We start from the raw sequence: 22,147 nt of genomic DNA on the forward strand, positions 1-22,147 counted from the left end.
ACACCACAGGTTTTGAGAGGAGCATTACACAGTCCATGTACAGAGTATAATAACCGGATCATCCACAGATCTCCTGACCTCAGCTCTTCAGTCTCGTGTATGATTTAGGCTACTTTCACACATCCGGTGTCTTGGGTCCAGCGGCATGCGGCAAAAAGCCGGACCGACTTGGACAACATTTAAAGGAGCTGCAGCACAGCACTGGGGGACGAGAGAGTCAGCCGTTGAAAGGTAAGGAGAGAGAGAGGCGCGCATTCGCCGAGCACTTGTGGGGTTAAAACTCGCTGTGTCTGGGCATGCGCTGTTTAAAAAGCCGTTCGGGCGCTGCAAAAAAAGTTGCAGGCAACGTTTTTTGCAGACGCCGGAGGGCGCATGTTTGCCATATCCGGCAAAAAACGGAGGCGCCGCATGTCTATCCGGCACGATGCGGCGATCATTAAATTCTATGTGAAAAAAACGGATCCAATTCCAGATCCGGTTTTCACACTTTTCGCCGCATCGTGTCGGATTAAAAAAGACGGATGTGTGAAAGCAGCCTAAGAGGTTTAGTCTAGGTCAGGAGGCTGGCGATCAGTCTGGGCTTTGTTCTCCATACAAGGACCATGGAATACGGCCATCTGATCTTGGTCTTAGGCTGTGTAGCGGTGACTGAACGACACCGCCAGGCAGGATTCAAATACAGTACAGTGGACGAAGAAGCAGAAGCAAAACACCGGCTTTATTAAAAGGCAAATGATTTTATGTCAGAAAATAAGACTAAAGGTTCTTGCAATGATAATACAATAATAGATACAGGAAGGAGTAGCTAGAGTGTTTTACACAACCTGTGCTCCAGCTATGGCAATGCAAAGTTCAATACAGACAGTAAAAAAAATTTCTATAAACTACTCTCTTCTAACTTCCTATCTGGCTTCCGATAATCAGGCCATGCTGCTATAGCATCCTAGCTAAAGAATCCTGCTCTACTCCCTAACACAGTAGAACACCGGTGTCACACTCACAATTCTGTAGCGTTTAGGAGAAATTCTGATAGTTTCTGCTTGGTCCTGAAGTAGAATTCTGGCTCTTTGCTCAGCTTTTCCCACTTGCCCTGGTGCGGTGGCAAGTGGGATAATATTTGTGGGGTTAATGTCAGACTTATAAGCCATGCGTGCTCCTCTGGGAAATTAAATATGCAGAGGACTAGATGGGACTAGAGTTCTAGTACTGTTCCTCCCTGAAGAGACAATTTACATATTATTCAGCATGAATCACAGAAACATTTAGTGCACATTAGTTTACACTGTATAAATAATAGACAGGATCAGTACGTCGCCCCCACTGTGTTATGTGTAGTGCGGGCTCTGAGAATGCTGAGGCTGTCACATAAAAAATGTGATCTCTTCTCTTGTCTTGTGAGGTTAGGTTAGGCCTTCCAGTGTGGTGAGAACATCCTGCACCTTGGGTGGTTAAAGGAGCCTATCAAGCTCAACACTGTTGTGGTACACTTGGACCTGCCGGCGTACAGAAGCATCACGTCATGCCAGATGGTCAGACCCTACAGGAGTACTAAAGTGTAGATACAGATTTGAGAGTTTCAAAGGAATATTTTATCAATTTATTTTATTATTGCATTTGCACAGAAAACCAAAGCACGATACAGAAAAAATTCCTCTTAGTATAAAGGAAGCCATTATGAATTTAAGATAGTAAAAGTAGATTAGCTCTGAAATGTCATTGTGGCAGCACTATAGGTAGCCATTGACTTGTGGTTTGTAAGTGCCCCATAGCTCCATACACTTGGTTATAAGGGCAGTAGCGCCAGCTTAAATTTTTCCATATATATATGTTGTGGTGTAGTAACCACTGTGTCCGCTAGGGGGCGCTGTGTGGAGGTCCCAGGAGAAAGGGTGAATGCCAGAATATTGAATGGCCGTTAGGTATCTCAAAGGGGGTGGTTTTGAGATGGAGACTTATGTATGTGTGATCAGCAAGGTCTTTGCTGAGATGCGTTAATATGTAAGGGAGAAGTCTCCAGGTAACTAGAGAGTTGGGGGGGTCTGGTTACCTACAAACCCACCCAGGGGTGTGTCTGAAAACGCCTGTAGTAAAAGGCTATGTGAGTGTGTGAAGGACCTGTGATGAGGTCATAGTCACATGACTCGGTGGGTGTGGCTACAGACCATATAATGTGGCCAGGGTAGGTCACATGTGGTGAATGCAGGGACCTGGTTGGTTGGTCCAGAGCAGAAGGTCCCGTGCCCAGGATTGTCTCCTGGCTAACAGCCGGTGTGTGGCTGTGTGTAATGGCTGCCAGAGCCTGAAAGTTCCCTGGAGGGATATGGACGTCTGCAGCATGAGTGATGGAACCATGTGGAGACCCTGACGTGGGTGAGATAAATGAGGCTAAGAGAGCCTGTATGCTGGACATTGAGCAACCTGTGTGAACACTGGGTTTACTGAGGGAAGCTATAATGGACGCTCTGCTCTTTATGTGAAATTTTGTTGATTGCTTCTATCGGTTTATGCTGCATAATAAACCGCATGGACTGCTATGTTTGATGGAAAACCCCTGCCGGATGTGTTTTGTTCGCTGCCAAGCGAGAATTCCCCAAGTAAATGACAGCGCTACCTCACAATATATATATATATATATATTATTTATATTTTTTAATTTGCACTAGAATTTTACTTGCATTATTTTTCACATTTCAAGCAGTTGTAACTAGTGATGGGCGAGTAGCATCGTTGCTTGGGTCTCCCCGAGCATGCTCGGGTGATCTCTGAGTATTCTGGCGTGCTCGGAGATTTAGTTTTAGTCGTCTCAGCTGCATGATTTGCGACTGGGATGATTTAGCGAATCCTGCTTTGAGCAGGGGGTTGGACCAGATGGCCCAGGAGGTCCCTTCCAACTCTACGATTCTATGATTCTATGACTTGTAGACAGGCTGAATATATGTGGGAATTCCCTAACAAACAGGCATTCCACACATGTATTCAAGCTGTCTAGCAGCCACAAATCATGCAGCTGAGACGATGAAAACTAAATCTCCGAGCACACCAAAATACTTGGAGGACACCCGAGCAGCGAGTATACTCGCTCATCACTAATTGTAACAAATTAGATGGGGTTTGCATTTTCCAGTGTACTTGGTATGTCCCTCGTATTGCAATTCATCCTTAATCCCTTGAATTACACTGAGCTGCAATATCAGTCTCAGCCTACGACAAAAGTGCTGCTGTTCCTATAAAGAGAACTAAACTCTTATTTTCTATTTGAGTCTTTTTGCTCAGTTCTCGAAGCAGTAGCCGAACGGAAACTCAACGTTTTTGAGGTGTTTTGAGATTTAGAGGAGGATTTGGGAAGTTCAGATACTGCTCCAAAAACCTCTTGAAAATCTCTTTGACAGTTTTTTTCTGTTCCTGGACAATAAGGGAAAGCACTTGATCATGTCATTGGTATATTTTGGTATAACCTTTTCGGCAAGGCATCATTGATATAAAAGATCTTTCTTTTGGGCCGACAATACAAATGAGATACAAATTAGTTGAACCTTCATTTTCAAATCTTCTAGATACAACATAAGTAGAGATCTACCTTATACAAATCATTAGTACAATTGGTATTGTTATATTGCAAATGCGGCACGCTAACGTTGCTGTAATCTATATTGTATTTTCAGATACTCTTATCTTATATTTATATATTTATTGCACGTTTATAGTTTATACCAATAATTAGCTTTTCCGCTCTTGGATAAAATCCATTCTGGCAGGTTTCTATAGGAGTTACTTGCGCCTTCGACCATACAGTGACTGTATTCCATTGACGTCATCTTGTGGCAGGCGGTAATTGTCTGTATTTACATAGCGGTAGGTTGGAAACATCAGGGCCTGCCGGTCTTGAGAGTGATTGAGTCCCAAGGAATGGCCAAACTCATGTGCAGCCACCAGAAACAGATTGAAGCCTAAACAAAAAGTTTATGTAGGTTAAAAGGAGATATATTCAGCAGATGTACGTGGCTTCTTGTATGTGCATTTACTGATCCTCACTATTGCTCTCCAAGTATGAGTGGTACTGGTCTCTCCAAGTATGACTGGTCACCACCAGTCTCATAGTTTCTTCTTCCAACAGAAATGGTTGTGTGAATGCTGCAGCCAATAATTTGCCGAAGCGGTGACCTACGGATCATTGCTGCTGCCAGTGATTGGCTGTAGCAGTCACATGTCCATCCAAACAAAACAGGATATTTAGAACCTGGTCACAGTTTAATTTGTTTGTTTTCTACATTTTACACCTTACTCGGCCCATTTTTCAAAATAAATTCCATTTCTTGTAGCTGACATAAAGGGCACACGTGCTCCACTGTCTATACAGGGAATACAGGAATGAAGTCAGTGCCTAAAATATGGCCACTACTAGGATTTTTTTTTAAATTAAAAATAAATTAATAAAAAATATCTCCTAATTTACTAATTTATGGCGCTAAAAGTAAGTACATGATAGATTCTCTTCATGCAATCAGGGAGATTTCTAAATTTTTATTCATTTTTATTTTAAAGAAATGTATTTAGAGGTGAGACATTGTAATTGTGCAGTATCGTACCTGCTCGGCTGTTTGTCCATCTTTCATCTTCATCAAAGTGGGCATCACCACCGATTCTAGCACCGGGCGCATAGGCATGAGCAAGGACACCATTGGAGCCATCAAATGGAATCTGATCACCATGTGCTGCAAAAAATGTGTCCTTTAAAGTCATTATGTTTTTTTTTTTACTATAATGGTGCAAATTGGGGTTCTGGAATTTTGATGGCAGCAAAAATACAAAAATTTCAATGAAAACATAGACAAATTCTATTAAATGTTATGAGAGCTGAATATATACTAAATTATATTTCATTTTATTAAAAAGTATGCTAAAGAGCTTACATCGTGCCCCGAACTGGATGAGGATATCTGCTTCTCCATTGTTCACTTTCGTGAACCTCAGAGGAGTGACTTGGCTCCAGACACTGAATGCCTTCTGGATTGAATCGTCAACCACACGAGTGGGAAGATCTGGGGTGTAATTCACAATTCTGTGCAAGAAGACAATATATCTCTAATATAATAATCCTCAATTTTTAGAGTAATTAAAAGGAAACATAAAAACACTGAACTTGGCAGCGAATATGTGGTAAAACTGATCTACGCGGTGAGAAATTGTATTAAGCAAAATGCTGGAGAATTTTGAAATAAGCTGTGTCCAAAAAGTTGAGTGTATGGCGTGTGGAAATTTTCACTTTGTGTGTATTATACACTTTTTGGACCTTCCTCATTTTCTAAACATGTATATAAAAAAAGATAAAGTCACAATCTCTATAACTAAATAATAATTATGTTTGAATGGGGTTGTCCAGAATGTTTACATTGATGGCCTATCCTTAAGGTAGGTCCTCAATATCTGATCTATGGGAGTGCGACACCTGGCACCTTCACCCATCAGTTATTTCCGGAATCGGCTGTGGCACAGCTCCGTAAACTGTATAGTGGCCATTGTTAGGTACCTCACATCCGCTCCCTATTGATTCGAATCAATATGTGCAGTGCCCGGCAGCGGCAGCCACTATACAGTTGACGGAGCTGTGAGGTACATCTTATAAGGATGGACCATCATTGTAAAAGACCTGGGCAACCACTTTAAATATTTGCTAAATTTGTAATTTACTAATATGATCTCTTTGTATTGTTTTGAGAATATTTCTAGGTTTGAGTGGGGCAGGCCTTTATGAAAATGTGTACAAAAATTAATAAAGAAAATGAGCATGCTAAGACTTCCAGAATGAGACATGCTGTTTAATAACTGTTTAGGTAGGAATTATAAAAAAAAATATTTGGGTCCCAGCTTTCACAAATGTTCATGAAACCTACCTGTAGGTGATAGAATTTTTCTGCCATCTTGGTCTTCCACCAAATGTAGAGAACTCTGCCACGTCAGGCATGCCACATCTTGGTGCTTTCATCATGTTCATTGTGTTTGTGTCCAGCTGTCCTGTAACTTTCATCTTGAAGAATCTTTGCATTGCCTCAAGTCTTTCCGTAAATGAACTTTTTTGTTTAGCATTGGAGGAATAAAATTTGTTTAAGTATTCCTGGGAGAAAGTCAAAGATACAGAGACTGGTTAATGAAAAAAAGTATACTATGTGATGTTTTCTCAAACTGAACATGGACAAAACAGAATTCATCATCTTTCCCCCATCTCACTTTACCCCTCCACCAGACCTATCCATCAATGTCAACGGCTGCTCTCTTTCCCCAGTCCTGCACGCTCGGTGCCTTGGGGTGATCCTCGAGTCTGCGCTCTCTTTCAAACCACATATCCAAGCCCTCGCCTCTTCCTGCCGCCTCAAACTCAAAAATATTTCCCGGATCCGCTCATTCCTCAACCACAAAAACACTTGTGCATGCTCTTATCATCTCCCGCCTCGACTACTGCAACCTCCTACTCTCTGGCCTCCCCTCTAGCATTCTGGCTCCTCTCCAGTCCATCCTACACTCTGCTGCCCGACTAATCCACCTGTCTCCCCGCTATTCCCCAGCCTCCCCCCTATGCCAGGCCCTTCACTGGCTTCCTATCGCCCAGAGGCTCCAATTCAAAACCCTAACCATGACATACAAAGCCATCCACAACCTGTCTCCTCCATACATCTGTGACATGGTCTCTATGTACCTACCAGCACGCAACCTTTGATCATCTCAAGATCTCTTTCTCTACTCCCCCCTTATCTCCTCTTCCCACAACTGCATACAAGACTTCCCCTGTGCTTCCCCCATACTCTGGAACTCCCTGCCGCAACACATCAGACTCTCACCATCAACGGAAATCTTCAAGAAGAACCTGAAGACTCACCTGTTCCAACAAGCCTTCAGCCTGCAATGATCCTTGGTCTACCGAACCACAGCATGACCTGCTCTACCCTCTCCTACTGTATCCTCACCCATCTCTGAAGACTGTGAGCCCTCGCGGGCAGGGTCCCCTCTCCTTATGTACTTGTGTGTCCCTTGTCTTACACCTGTTTACTATACTTGTCTATATTTCCCCTTTTCACATGTAAAGCGCCATGGAATAAATGGCGCTATATAAATGCATAATAATAATATATACACAGGGTGGGCCATGTATATGGATACACCTAAATAAAATGGGAATATTGGTGATATCAACTTCCTGTTTGTGGCACATTAGTATATCAGAGGGGGAAAACTTTTCAAGATGGGTGGTGACCATGGTAGCAATTTTGATGTCGGCCATTTTGTATCCAACTTTATTTTTTCCAATGGGAAGAGGGTCATGTGACACATCAAACTTATTGAGAATTTCACAAGAAAAACAATGGTGTGCTTGGTTTCAACCCCTCAACCACTGCCGATATGCCTTTTAACTGCGGTAGTTAAGGGTGCTTAAAGGAAAGTGCTATTAATTAACGAAACTGTGGAAAAAGTAAATAGCGCCCCCCCAGAGATGGAATTTCTCCGGGGTCTCGGCTGCAGGGGGTAGCCGAGACCCCAGAGAACATGATTCAGGTCGATATTTACCGACCCCGGTGTTGCAATCGCCGTTATTAACCATATAACGGCGACCGCAACAACAAAAAACAAAGCCGCGATTTCGCATTTTAATTTCTCTCTCCTCTGATGTGATCGCACATCAGAGGGGAGAGAAATAGAGTCCCCGGGACCCCCGATCTGTCCCTCGTATCTCCCGGTGTCCCCCCTTCCATGGCTCCTGCAGATCCTGGCATCTTTTTACTGTAAAGAAAATGGAGGGCGCATGCCCAGTGCGCCCGCCAAGAACTGCTGGCTGGCACCTGGCAGATTCCATTCATTCCATGTACATTATGATCACTGTGATAAACCCTATCACAGTGATCAAAATAAAAAAAAATATAAACCCCCTTTATCACCCCCTTAGTTAGGGAAAAATAGTAACATAGTAATTAATGTTATTATTATTATTATTATTATTATTATTTATTGTTATAGCGCCATTTATTCCATGGCGCTTTACATGTGAGGGGGGTATACATAAAAACAAGTACAATAATCTTAAACAATACAAGTCATAACTGGTACAGGAGGAGAGAGGACCCTGCCCGCGAGGGCTCACAATCTTCAAGGGATGGGTGATAATACAGTAGGCGAGGGTAGAGCTGGTCGTGCAGCGGTTTGGTCGATCGGTGGTTACTGCAGGTTATAGGCTTGTCGGAAGAGGTGGGTCTTCAGGCTCTTTTTGAAGGTTTCGATGGTAGGTGAGAGTCTGATATGTTGTGGTAGAGAGTTCCAGAGTAGGGGTGATACGTGAGAGAAATCTTGTATGTGATTGTGGGAAGAGGAGATAAGAGGGGAGTAGAGAAGGAGAAGGTTGAAGGGAGACTTTAAGTCCATCTAGTTCAACCCATATCCTGTCCTAACTTGCCCTAACATGTTGATCCAGAGGAAGGCAAAAAAAACCCCAGTGTGATAAACAGTAAGCTTCACATTGGGGAAAAAATTCCTTCCCGACTCCACATACAGCAATCAGACTAGCTCCCTGCATCAACATAATGTTAAGGAAACTAGTGTATATACCCTGTAATATTATACTTTTCAAGAAAGGCATCCAGTCCCTTCTTAAATTTTAGTAGGGAATCACTCATTGCAACATCATATGGCAGAGAGTTCCATAGTCTCACTGCTCGTACAGTAAAGAATCCGCGTCTGTGAGTATGCTTAAACCTTATTTCCTCCAGACGTAGAGGATGCCCCCTTGTCCCCGTCACAGGTCTAAGAGTAAAAAGATCATTAGAAAGGTCTTTGTATTGTCCCCGCATATATTTATACATTGTAATAAGATCACCCCTAAGCCTTCGATTCTCCAAACTAAATAACCCCAAGTGTAATAACCTGTCTTGGTATTGCAGACCCCCCAGTTCCCTAATAACCTTGGTCGCTCTTCTCTGCACCCGCTCCAGTTCAGCTATGTCTTTCTTATACACCGGAGACCAAAACTGTACACAGTATTCTAAGTGTGGTCGCACTAGTGACTTATATAGAGGTAAAATTATGTTCTCCTCATGAGCATCTATGCCTCTTTTAATGCATCCCATTATTTTATTTGCCTTTGCAGCAGCTACCTGACACTGGCCACTAAATAATAAAATAAAAAAATATATATTTTTTTCTATTTTTTTAATAGGGTTACAATTGGGCTAAAGTTAGGGTTATGGTTGGGATTAGGGTTAGGATTAGGGATATGGTTGGGATTAGGGTTAGGGTTGTGATTAGGGTTATGGTTAGGGTATGTTTTCACGTAGTATATGTTGGAGGGATTGGCTGCAGATTGAACGCTGCATACAGCCGCAGCGTTCAATCCACAGTGTCCAAATGTTACAGCATAGTGGAGGAGATTTTATGAAATCCCGTCTCCACTATGCATGCATGGACACGGGTGTCACACCCGAAATTACAGACATGCGGAGCATCTTTCTAGACCGCAGCATGTCTATTTATCTTGCAGAGACAATTCGTCTCCGCAAGGTAAATAACCCAGTCTATGGATAGGATGAGGTGATTCTGGATGTGTTCAATGAACACATCTGGAATCACCGCGCATACAAAAACCGGCAGCGCTTTGGGCTGAGCCGGGTATCCGCTGCGTCCAAAGCGTTGCTAGCACGCATCATGGAAACATACCCTTAGGGTTGGGATTAGGGTTAGGGGTTATGGTTATGGTTAGGGTTGGGATTAGGGTTAGGAGTGTGTTGAGGTTAGGGTTTTGATTAGGGTTGGGATTAGGGTTAGGGGTGTGTTGGAGTTAGGGTTGTGGTTAGGGTTATGGTTAGGGTTGGGATTAGGGTTAGGGGTGTGCTGGGTTTAGGGTTGTGATTAAGGTTAGGGTTAGGATTAGGGTTAGGGATGTGTTAGGGTTGGAACTAAAATTGAGGGGTTTCCAATGTTTAGGCACATCAGGGGTCTCCAAACGCGACATAGCACCAGCACTTATTCCAGCTAATGTTACGTTCAAAAAGTCAAACAGTGCTCCCTCCCTTCTGAGCTCTGCTGTGCGCCCAAACAGTGGTTTCCCCCACATATGGGGCATCAGCGTATTCAGGGCAAATTGCATAACAACTATGGGGGTCTAATTTCTCCTGTTACTCTTAAGAAAATAAAAAATTGGCTAAAAAATGATTTTTGCGGAAAAAAATGATTTTTTTTTTCGCGGCTCTGCGTTAAAAACTTCTGTGAAGCACTTGGGCTCACCACACATCTAGATAAGCTCCTTGGTGGATCTAGTTTCCAAAATGGGGTCACTTTTGGGCGGTTTCTACTGTTTAGGCACATCAGGGGCTCTCCAACTGCAACATGGTGTCCGATCTCAATTCCATCCAATTCTGCGTTGAAAAAGTCAAACGGCGCTTCTTCCCTTCCGAGCTCTGCCGTGCACCCAAACATAGGTTTACCCAGACATATGGGGTATCAACGTACTCAGGACAAATTGCACAACAACTTTTGGGGTCCAATTCCTCTTGCTAACATTGGTAAAGTAAAAAATTTGGGGTGAAAAGATCATTTTTGTGAAAGAAATATTTTTTTATTTTTACGGCTCTACGTTATAAACTTCTGTGAAGCACTTGGGGGCTCAAAGTGCTCACCACACATCTAGATAAGTTCCATAGGGGGTCTAGTTTCCAAAATGGTGTCACTTGTGGGGATTTCCACTGTTTAGACACACCAGGGGCTCTCCAAACACAACATGGCGTCCGATCTCAATTCCAGCCAATTCTGCATTGAAAAAATCAAATGGCGCGCCTTCCCTTCTGAGCTCTGCCGTGCACCCAAAACAGTGGTTTACCCCCACATATGGGGTATCGGCGTATTCAGGACAAATTGCACAACCAATTTTGTGGTTCATTTTCTCTTTTAACACTTGTGAAAATAAAAAAAAATTGGTGTGAAGTAATTTTTTTGTAAAAAAAAAAAGTTAAATGTTAATTTTTTCCCTCCACATTGCTTCAGTTCCTGTGAAGCACGTAAAGGGTTAATTAACTTCTTGAATGTGGTTTTGAGCACCATGAGGGGTCTAGTTTTTAGAATGGTGTCACTGTTGGGTATATTCTGTCATGTACACCCCTCAAAGTGTCTTTAAATGTGATGTGGTCCCTAAAAAAAAATGTTTTTTAAAATTTTGTTGTAAAAATGAGAAATCGCTGGTCAACTTTTAACCCTTATAACTTCCTAACAAAAAAAATGTTGTTTCCAAAATTGTGCTGATGTAAAGTAGACAGTGGGAAATGTTATATATTAAGTAATTTGTGTGACATACCTCTCTGATTTAAGGGCATAAAAATTTGAAGTTTGAAAATTGCAAAATTTAAAAAATTTTCGTCATATTTCCATTATTTTCATAAATAAACACAAGTCATATCGAAGCATTCCAGAGTTATAGCCTCATAAATTGACAGTGGTCAGAATTGTAAAAATTAGCCTGGTCATTAAGCTGTAAAATGGCTCTGTCACTAAGGAGTTAACGTAACTTTTTTCTTTCTTGAGTTATTTGCAAGTTTCTGTTTGTTTACAGCCATTGACATGTTGCAGAGGTGAACACATGAGGAGCGGATAGAAATTGTGTTGATGTCTGGTGAACGCAGTAACCGAGTCATTGCAGCAGATTTCAATGCAAGACACCCTACGCAAGAAAACTGTCACCATTCCCATCTTATTTAGGTGTATCCATATAAATGGCCCAGCCAAAAAACGTTTGACTCATCACTGAACATAATGTTCTGTGTAAACTGAGGGTCCTGTTCCAATTTTTGTTTTGCCCATTCTGCAAATTCAGCGCGCCGATCTGGATCACCAACCATTCCCATGTTATTTAGGTGTATCCATATAAATGGCCCACCCTGTATATACAGTATATGCTGCTCAAAAAAATAAAGGGAACACTTAAACATCAAAATGTAACTCCAAGTCAGTCACACTTCTGTGAAATCAGCACTGATTGTGATTCAATTTCTCCTGCTGTTGTGCCAATGGAATAAACAACAGGTAGAAATGATAGGAAGGTCACTAACACCCATGAGTCAGCTCAGTAAGAGTGTGTAGGGTTCCCTTTATTTTTTGAGCAGTGTATACTGTATATACAGCAGCAGAAATAGACAGAGGATAAATAGGCCCATTGCAGTCCAATAGCTCATCGTAAAGCACATTTCACCTGCCTTGGAGCCGGATGTGGCCCCCTTACCTCCTGGTATGTCTACCCCTGTATATACAAATACTAAAGATGAGCAGATCTAATGAGATTAAATTTAGCTATATCCTGGAATTTAGATTTGCAGCAAAGATATTCTCTGCAAATTGAATTTTTCATAAGATTAAAAAAAAGAAAGCAAAAACAAAAAAACAAACAAACAAACCTAATACCTCACCAGCAGGGCCTGCGTTAAGGGCAGGCAGACCAGGCAGCTGCCTAGGGCCCTCACTCCTCCAGGGGCCCCAAGCCAGTGGCGTGCCACTAATAGCAGCACACCACACTGCTGCTATGAGGCCAGTGAGTAAGAGGGGCCGGCGCATTCAACTTAGCGGCATCATAGATACCGATACAGTTGAAAGCGGTGATGAAGGAGAGAGCGTCATGTCTCCCATCGCTCCCCCTCTGCCTCTGACTCAGCAGTGTGTTCCAGCATTGGAGCTGATGAGATGTTCTGCAGATGCCAGAGCAGCGGGGAGATGAGGAGGAGAGGTAAGTATTGTGTGTGTGTGTGTGTCTGCTGCACAATACAGTGTGTGTGTTTGGGGGCTGCATTATACTGAGTGGGGGCTGCACTATACTGTGTGTGGAGGGGCTGTACTATGCCTTTTGTGTGTATGCATTATAGTGTGTGTGTGTGTCTGTGTGTCTCCTGCATGATACTGTGTGTGAGGGGACAGCCCTATACTGTGTGTGTGGGGCTCCATTAGACTGTAAAGAAGCACTGTGGGGAGCCTTGATGTCTGGATCCTCGTGCTCTGTCCCTCGGTGTCCTGCTGTTGTTTCTCTCCCTCACTTCCTGGCACGCTGCCAGCAGGCCTTCAGGGAGAATGCTTAGGATGCGTGTGCGCTTCCCTCTGGTCTCTTAAAGGGACAGTGCGCATTTTTTGAAAATAGCAATTAACCAATGGCAGTGCACTGATTACTATTTCTGGCCTCTCCTCCATAGGGAGAGTGCCGGAGCAATGAGTATCTACTCTTGCTACATCCGGTTCAGTCCCTGTTCGGTCTGCACTGCGTTAGCAATCCATTTGCACTTGCTCATACTGTTTGTCTCCGCAGTGTATCTGTGATCAGTGTTCAACTATCTCAGATGACATCAGTATCCATCGATTCAAGTGCCATCCCGTTCCGCCACTCGCCATTCAAACCCGAGGGCTACGCCAAGAGTACTGGAGCCAGCTTCCTATCATCTACCTGGAACCTGACCTTCCTCACCAGTACCAGCTTCACCACTCATGCCCGGTGTGCACCGGTCAGCTCCATCAGATCTGTTATATCTGTTACCCGTTCGTCCTGCTGGGACAGCTGCCACGTGTCCAGGGTCTAACTGGAGGTAGCACCTGTGTCCCCCAGGTATTCCACTCTGGTCCTGTTCGAGGGATCTTACTATGGATACCTGGGGCTCACTAGTCACGCCCCCTTCGGAGCCCCCCGGACCGTGGTCCCGAGGTTCCACTCTAAAAATAAAAAAATGAAAATGAACTTCACCATCTGTGCCTCCGCTTCCATTCGTTACACAACTTTTGTAAAATTAGAATTCAACTTCACTTGAATAAATTAGCAAATCTGTAATGAGTTGAAATATATACTGTAGTATCTATCTATCTATGAACTGCATTTATTATTTCATCTTATAATCTCTTCCTTTTCTTCAATCTCATTTTCCCTCATATCACAATAAATATGGAGAAATACATAGATATTTTCCGTGTGACTCCTTCTCTTCACTGTCCTGCGTGTTGCTGTAAGACAACTCACTGCATCAGATGCCTTCTGCCTTCCCACCATGTCTGTAGTAAAAAAAATTGATAAGTCTCACACCTTTGCTATTTGGGTCGGGATTAAACTGGCCCCTAGCTGAAGAAGGCAGTGTTCACGGTATGACTACTAAAAGATTGGCTGTCTCAGGATCATGCAAAAAGTCCTAGAGCGTAACAAATAGTAAGAACAACTATGTTTCTTGTTTCATGTAAATTTCATTTCTACGTTTAATGTTCCTTTATAATAATAATAAAAAGTCCCATTGCATTGAGTGTGGCAGTAGCCCACGTTCATTTTTGTTCCAGAGCATTTAACTTAAAAAATTAATCAACTTTGGAAAAACTCTTCAATTAATTGGCACCTTTATATTATATTTTCTTTCTATCTGTTGTGGCATCCCCCTAAATTAGCATTTTTATGTATATGCAACACAATGCCTTAAGTGCTCTGGGCATGATGCAGCACTTCCTGAGGCTCTATCTCCTGAGTATGTTTCCCATAATAGCACTATCAGTGAACTAAATAAGATAATGGGCTATTAATTACGCTAAAGAGTTTCCTCTTTAGGTCCAGGGTGAGAAAAGAACCTCTAGAGGCAGAGGCTCAGAGAGTGCTCCATCACAGCCAGCGCACTTATAGCCTCATTTTGAATATGGATGAAAATGCTCAATACTCGGGAATGCAGAAACAGCTAGAAGATATGAAAGTGCTGAAGGATTTACATTTTAAAGACCCGTATGTCCATACAGCAGGTGAAATAAGTATTGAACCTATCACCCATTTTTTTATGTTAATATATTTCTAATGGTGCTATTGACATGAAATTCTCACCATATGTTGGTAACAACCCATCAAATCCACACAGGCAAAGACATCAAACCAAAGATGTCCATAAATTAAGTTATGTGTAATAATGAGAAATGACACAAGTAAGCAGTATTGAACACATGGAGAAAGAGAAGTGCAAAATGCAATGTAAAGTCATGACTCCAACTGAAATCTATCAATAATTAGAAAGCAATCCTGCCACTTAGCGAAAAATAATGTCAACCAGTTTCAACTGATGGTCTATAAAAAGGTGTCTCATTATGGAAGAAACATTTCAGGATAGGTAACACCAGGAAGCTGTCTTAAGACATTTGCAACCTTATTGTTGCAAAACAAACTGATGGCATTGGTTACAGAAGAATTTCTGAACTACTAAGGGTTCCAGTGAGCGCTGTTGGATGCATAATGTAAGAGTGGAAAGAACATCATTTCAACATAAACTGGCCACAACCATTTGCTACCAGCAAGACTTCAGACAGATGTAAAGAATTGTCAGAAGAGTGGTCCAAGAGCCAAGGATCATCTGTGGAGAGTTACAGAAAGAAGTGGAATCAGCAGGTACAAACAATAAGAAATGTACTGAACCTCCATGGCTTGTATGTACAATGATCACGCAAGACTCCACTGCTGAACAAAATGCATGTTCAAGCGTTTTTAAAGTTAGACAAGACTGTATAATACTCGGAGAATATAGTCTGGTCAGACGAGACCAAATTTGAACTCTTTTGATGCCATAACACACACCATGTATGGAGGACAAAAGGCACTGCATATCACCCCAAAAAAACCATATCAACAGTGAAGTTTAGAAATGGGAACATCATGGTGTGGGGCTGTTTTTCAGCATACAGCACTGACAAACTACATCTGACTGTAGGAAGGATGAATTGATAAATTTATTGATAAACGCTTGAAAAGAACCTGCAATCTACCAGAATGATGAAGTTGAAATGAGGGTGGACATTTCAGCAAGACAATGATCTCAAACACACAGCCAAAGAAACTCTCAGCCGCTTTCAGACAAAGAAAATAAAGCTGCTAGAATGGCCCAGCCAATCACCTGACCTGAATCCAATAGAAAATGTGTGGGAGGAACTAAAGCTCAGAGTTCATGGAAGGAGCCCACAGAGCTTTCAGGATTTGAAGAGTGTTTGTGTGGAACAATGGGACCAAATCACACCTGAGCAATGCATGCGACCAGTTTCTCCATACAGGAGATGTCTTGAAGCAGATAACACCAACAAAGGCTTTTGTATGAAGTATTAACTAACTTTCAGTTAGCTTGTTCAATACTTTTTCCCTGCATCATTTCTCATTATTATTATTATTGATATGTATAGTTTCATTTCTTTGCCTGTGTGGATTGGGTGGGTTGTTATCGACATCTGGTAAGAATTTCATGTCAGTAGCATTTTTAGAAATATATTTACTTAGAAAATTAGTGACGTGTTCAATGCTTATTTCACCTGCTGAATATGCGGTTTGGAGGGATTGAGATTATGACAGATTCGTTTTAACAATCTCATTTCATTTTGTCTACAGACTTAATTGTTTATCATACTACAAACATTCTTTACACTGTCTAAACAATTATACTTTATTATAATTCCTTATATCTTTCTAACTTTTATTTTGTTATGTTGGGAATAAGTATGGGACAGATAGAAAGAAGAATCAGAGCAGAATCAGACTACAATGAGTTTGTTTGTAGTCTGTTACCATGGAGACATTTCTGTTGCTGTGCTAATATATTTAACTTTCGGAGCAATGCTTAGATGGGATGCAAATGTATCAAGAATTGCAATGCACATTTCCAGCCTTTGAATTTACTTATTCCTATTACCTATTCCTATTCACGGACAGCAAAACTATATTGATACTGCTGTTAAATTAAAAGAAGGCAGATTAGAAAGTTTTAGCGATTTTAAATAAACTGATAAAACCCATCTGAGTGACATTGCTAGTAGCTCACAGGGTTAGTGCTTGTTGGAAAAAATCTACACAATTTTCCATTTTAGGCTACTTTCACACATCCGGTGTGTGGTGTCCGGTGGCGTGCGGCGAAAAGCCGGGCCGCCGGATCCGGCCTGCAGCCGTGACACCGGATGTGTGTGCGGCGAGATGATACGGCTCGGACATTATTAAAGGAGCCGCAGGACAGAGGCAGCCAATGAGACAGCTGCTGAAAGGGAGGTGAGGGGAGGAGAGGATAGGAGAGGGGAGGGGAGGAGAGGGGAGGGGGGTGGAGAGAGAGAGACATGGGGGGTTAACATTAGTGTCCAGGCAAGAGAATCTCTCTCTCTTGCTGGGCACTTGTGGGGTTAACCCCACAGAGAGATCTCTCTCTCTCACCCAGACACTGTGAGTGTTAACCCCACAAGTGCCCGGCGAGAGAGATCTCTCAGGCTAGTTTCACACTTGCTTTTTTTTGCAGCGTGTTTTTCCCGCAAAAAAACGCATTGAAAAAACGCATACATAAGCATACAACTGCTGCGTTTTTTTCAAGCATTTTTATGAGCATGCATGAAAAAAACGCAGCGTTTTTATGCGTTTGTATGCGTTTTTAGCGCGTTTTTACCGCGTTTGCGTTTTTTTCCAACATTTTTAGGTGGCCCCTCACACTACCCAAACCATGACTTTACTAACCCTAACCCTGACCCTAACCCTAACCCTGACCCTAACCCTAACCCTGACCCTAACCCTTAACCAAATCATACTTAACCCTAACCCAAACCCTAAACCCTAACTAACCCTAACCCTAACCCAAACCCTAAACCCTAACTAACCCTAACCCTAACCCTAACCCTGACCCTAACCCTAACCCTGACCCTAACCCTTAACAAAACCATACTTAACCCTAACCCTGACCCTGACCCTAACCCTAACCCTAACCCTAATCCTGACCCTAACCCTGACCCTAACCCTAACCCTAACCCTGACCCTAACCCTTAACAAAACCATACTTAACCCTAATCCTGACCCTAACCCTGACCCTAATCCTTAACAAAACCATACTTAACCCTAACCCTGACCCTAACCCTAACCCTGACCCTAACCCTAACCCTAACCCTGACCCTGACCCTAACCCTAACCCTAACCCTAACCCTGACCCTAACCCTTAACAAAACCATACTTAACCCTAATCCTGACCCTAACCCTGACCCTAATCCTTAACAAAACCATACTTAACCCTAACCCTGACCCTAACCCTAACCCTGACCCTAACCCTAACCCTGACCCTAACCCTAACCCTAACCCTGACCCTAACCCTTAACAAAACCATACTTAACCCTAATCCTGACCCTAACCCTGACCCTAACCCTTAACCAAACCATACTAAACCCTAACCCTGACCCAAAACCCAACCCTAACCCTGACCCTAACCCTAACCCTAAACCCCCTTAACTAACCCTAACTCTAACTCAAACCCCTAAATTCCATGGTTAAAAAAAAAAAACGCATATGCAAAAAAACGCTTACATGAGCATGCCAGTGCGCACATATGCGCATCCATAGGCTATAATGGCCATTTTTAGCGCAAAACGTGCGCATATGTGCGCATGCGCTTTTTTGCAGGGCCAAAAAATGCAACATGATGCGTCTGGAAAATCCAATCGCACACCCCAAAAAAACGCAGCGCATGAAAATCGCATACATGCGCTTACAAGCGCACAGGTATGCGCACCCATGTTAAATATAGGGGAAAAAACGCATGCGCAGGTTAGCGTTTTTTTCCAGCGCTAAAAAACGCAAATGTGAAACCAGCCTCACAAGTGTCCGGGTGACAGAGAGAGATCTCTCTCTCTCTCGCCGGGCACTTGTGGGGTTAACATTCACAGAGTCCGGGCATGCGCTGTGGAAAAAGCCAGTCCGGCGCTGCAAAAAAACGTTACATGGAACGTTTTTTCCAGACGCCGGACAGGCTGTTTTTGCCGGATCAGGCAAAAACCGGATACGCCGCATAGGTATCCGGCGCGATGCGGCAATAATGAAACTGAATGGGGGAAAAACCGGATCCGGTGGCAACCGGCGCCGGATCCGGTTTTTACACTTTTCGCCGCATCGCGACTGATGCTGAAAACCGGATGTGTGAAAGAGGCCTTACTGTCTGCATAATTTCTTCACATTTCTCAACCCTGCTTTCATTCATTCAACCTTCATTGTTTACACCTATAGAATAAAAAACTGTGAATAAAAAACTACATAGGTCACAAGATCAATACACAGATACAGGACTGGTTACACTTACAGTACAGTTACGGCAACTTGCAAAAAGTCAAGATTTCTAATCGTAGTGGAAAACAATGAAGTTTTCTATTGTACAACAGCAAATCTTGAAAATTGTGACAAATTAATGTATATATTAGTACATTTTGTAACCTTTCATTATATATTAAATTCTCTTAATTGATTAAACTATATTACCCTTTTCTAGTTTTATGTTGTTATTATTATAAAGAACCATACCTCTGCAAAATTCTGATCGGAAGAACTGACGTCTGCGTTGTTTTGGGGTCTTGGCATGGCAGGAGCACCATAACACAGTGAAAGCAGGACCAAGCAATGTACTAGCATCATGGTATCAGAGTACACAACCTGCTCTGTACTGTGCCACTCACATCATCCTGTTTTATAGCTGAAGGTGTGTTGCAATCTAGGGATTCATTGTGTAACTGAGGTCTTTTTACAGTTATACTTCTTAAATAGTCACGGACACATGTCCAGTGTAATCATAGATCAGCAAATATCGGCCCACGCATTTTATACTGTGGAAAACCCAAACAATTACAATAAATAGTACCTTCCTTAAAAGGAATCTTTCAGCAAGTTTACTCTGCCTTAATCGTTGGAAAGATAAAAGAATATTTAGAATTGAGAGTCCTCAGTGGTTGATACCTTTTAATGGCTAACTGAAAAGATGGTAACAAATTGCAAGCTTTCGAGACTACTCAGGTCTCTTCATCAGGTATTAACTAATACAACATCAGATTTTGTATTAGTCTAGCCCGATGAAGAGACCTGAGTAGTCTCGAAAGCTTGCAATTTGTTACCATCTTTTCAGTTCGCCATTAAAAGGTATCGACCACCGAGGACTCTCAATTCTAAATATTCTTCTATCTACTGGCTAACACGGTACAAAGATATACATCTTTCCTGTATGGAAAGATAAATGCCTTAATAGCTTTGTATTTGCGCTCTGATGGTTTATTCCTGAGAAATCCATTATTTTATAAATATGCAAATTAATTATTAGATGCTTTGTCCCACCTAGAGCACCTGACAAAAACTATCGCCCTGGGTCAATTACCTCTTTAGCACATGGCTCCCTCTTTTGATTGACAACTGGCTGTCTTGCTGATGTCAGGTGCTGGGCAGGAAATCTTGGTCACATCATGCTCTGTAAGTTGCCCATCTGAGGGCACTGAGTTCAGCATGCCACTGTGCAAGCGCTGCCCATTGACACTGTGCATTGCAAAGAAGACCAACCTTCCTGCTGGTCTTCTTCTGGTTGTAGAGCGTCAATGAGCTGATTTTTCTCAAATAGTTTGTGGGCGCCATTTGCAGAGCCCCTAATGCGCCACATCAACAGAAATCCCCCAAAGGTTTTCAAATTACTCTCAGGTAATTCATCAATGGGTGTAGTAACTATCTTGACCCCATTGGCATTTTCCAGAACTTATTGCGCAGTGGATGTTGTAGAGCGAAAATTGTAAATATGCCATTTTAATGCCCAATATATAGATACCCACTGGTGTTTCTGGAAATGCTCACCCCATAAATTGTTTAACAGGTTACCCAGGGCCTTACAATTTATGACTTATCAAAATATGAGATCGGCGGGGGTCAGACATCCCAACGATCAACTGAAAAATCACCCGGCAATTTGCAGAACTAAGCAAAGTACAGACAGAGCACCATGATAGTGGCCAGTACTTCGGTGCATTCACTTCAATGCGAGATAAAGCGCAGTACTCGTTTGCAGCCATGAAGCAATGTAAAGGACTCTGATGATTGACTGTTAAAAGCCTAATTCTGGTCACTGTCAGAGCAGCTTACACCATAGTGTGTGTGTCGGACCACCATCAAACTCATTTATTTATTACGCTTTCGGTGGATAGGTTATCAATCAATAGATTCTCAACAACTCCTTTAAGTGGGTTCTTCCCTTTGCAGCATTGCCATTCATGTCAACAGTAACTATGGCTTGAGCATGGTGCCGGGCTTAGAAGGGGGACCATTAGGCTTCAGGAGAGTGGATTTTACTAGATTGTTTTTGTGGAACCATGTCACTTTTCAAATGATGGATCTGAGTTGAAGCCTTGTTTTTTGCAAACTGAGTTGAGGTTTTTATTGGATCTATTTGGGGGTACATTATATTTTTAATCCTTTTTTCAGATTTTTGTTGGAACAGAATTAACAAATGAACACCCATTCATGAATGATCTTTCTTTTCCCTTTACCCATGACAGCACCACATGAAAGAGGGATCCGCCCCGCCAGGACAGGAACCTACTGAGACATAAGGGGTGGCACCTCTCCCCCGCTTCAGTTGGGTTCCTGTCCTGGAAAGAAATCCCACTTTGGCGGTGCCTGTCATGGCGAAGAAAGAAGAAGAGAAAAAAAAAAAAGAGGACCCAGGCCCGTCACGACGCGGGAAGAACAGGGAGCTTACCTGTAGCGCCGGCCGTCAGGTCCTGGAAGCGCAGTCCCCGGGGTTCCTCTGGACTCCGGGTTCGTGCGGGTGTGGATGGGATCCCGGTGGCTCCGGGGAGCCCCCACCGCGCCGCCCTCCCCTCGCGCACACCGCATCTCGATCCCCGTGGCAGGGGAGAGACGCTGGCATCTTCCGGCCACTGACATCAGCGGCGCTGTGGATTCTGGGTGCGCCGGCTGACGTCAGCAAGAAGGCGACGGTGTAATGGCGCCTGAGGCGACGCCAGCTGGCTTTCTGAAGCGGTCGGCCGGCGGTCGCAGGGGGACGGGGAGGGAGACGCTCACCGGGACGGAGGCGCGTAATTCAAAAAGAGGAAGCAGCGGCAGAACGAGCAGTGCAAGATGGAGTCAGAGCAGGAGCGCTCAGTGTCCCTGCCTCCCTCACAGCCCTCTTGCAGAAAGCATGGAAGCCATTCAAGCAGTAGTTGCCCCAGCCGCAGGTCGGGGGACTCCTCAAGGTCCAAAGAGCACAGGTCACGTGCTCCGACGCAGCCTACGAGTCTGGTACCCTTGATTACGGGTGGTGAGTGATTTTCATGTTAGCATTATGTTAATAGGGATTTTCTGTTGTATTCTCTACCCCGTAGGAAA

General features: G+C 43.1%; 1 protein-coding gene across 1 annotated transcript; it reads right to left on the reverse strand.

The window, feature by feature from the left end:
• Positions 1–1,585: 1,585 nt before the first annotated feature.
• Positions 1,586–19,429, reverse strand: LOC141069056 (collagenase 3-like). Its single transcript, XM_073558355.1, has 5 exons — positions 19,310–19,429; positions 5,892–6,112; positions 4,911–5,059; positions 4,587–4,712; positions 1,586–3,947 (listed from the first exon to the last, which is right to left on the reverse strand). Exons 1-5 carry the CDS (start codon positions 19,418–19,420, stop codon positions 3,769–3,771), a joined length of 786 nt encoding a protein of 261 aa, XP_073414456.1. The 5' UTR covers positions 19,421–19,429; the 3' UTR covers positions 1,586–3,768.
• Between the last annotated feature and the right edge of the window lie 2,718 nt (positions 19,430–22,147).

The sequence above is a fragment of the Dendrobates tinctorius genome, unplaced genomic scaffold (assembly GCF_039654945.1).
Source record: "Dendrobates tinctorius isolate UK_male_01 unplaced genomic scaffold, ASM3965494v1 ptg000256l, whole genome shotgun sequence".
Classification (NCBI taxonomy): domain Eukaryota; kingdom Metazoa; phylum Chordata; class Amphibia; order Anura; family Dendrobatidae; genus Dendrobates; species Dendrobates tinctorius.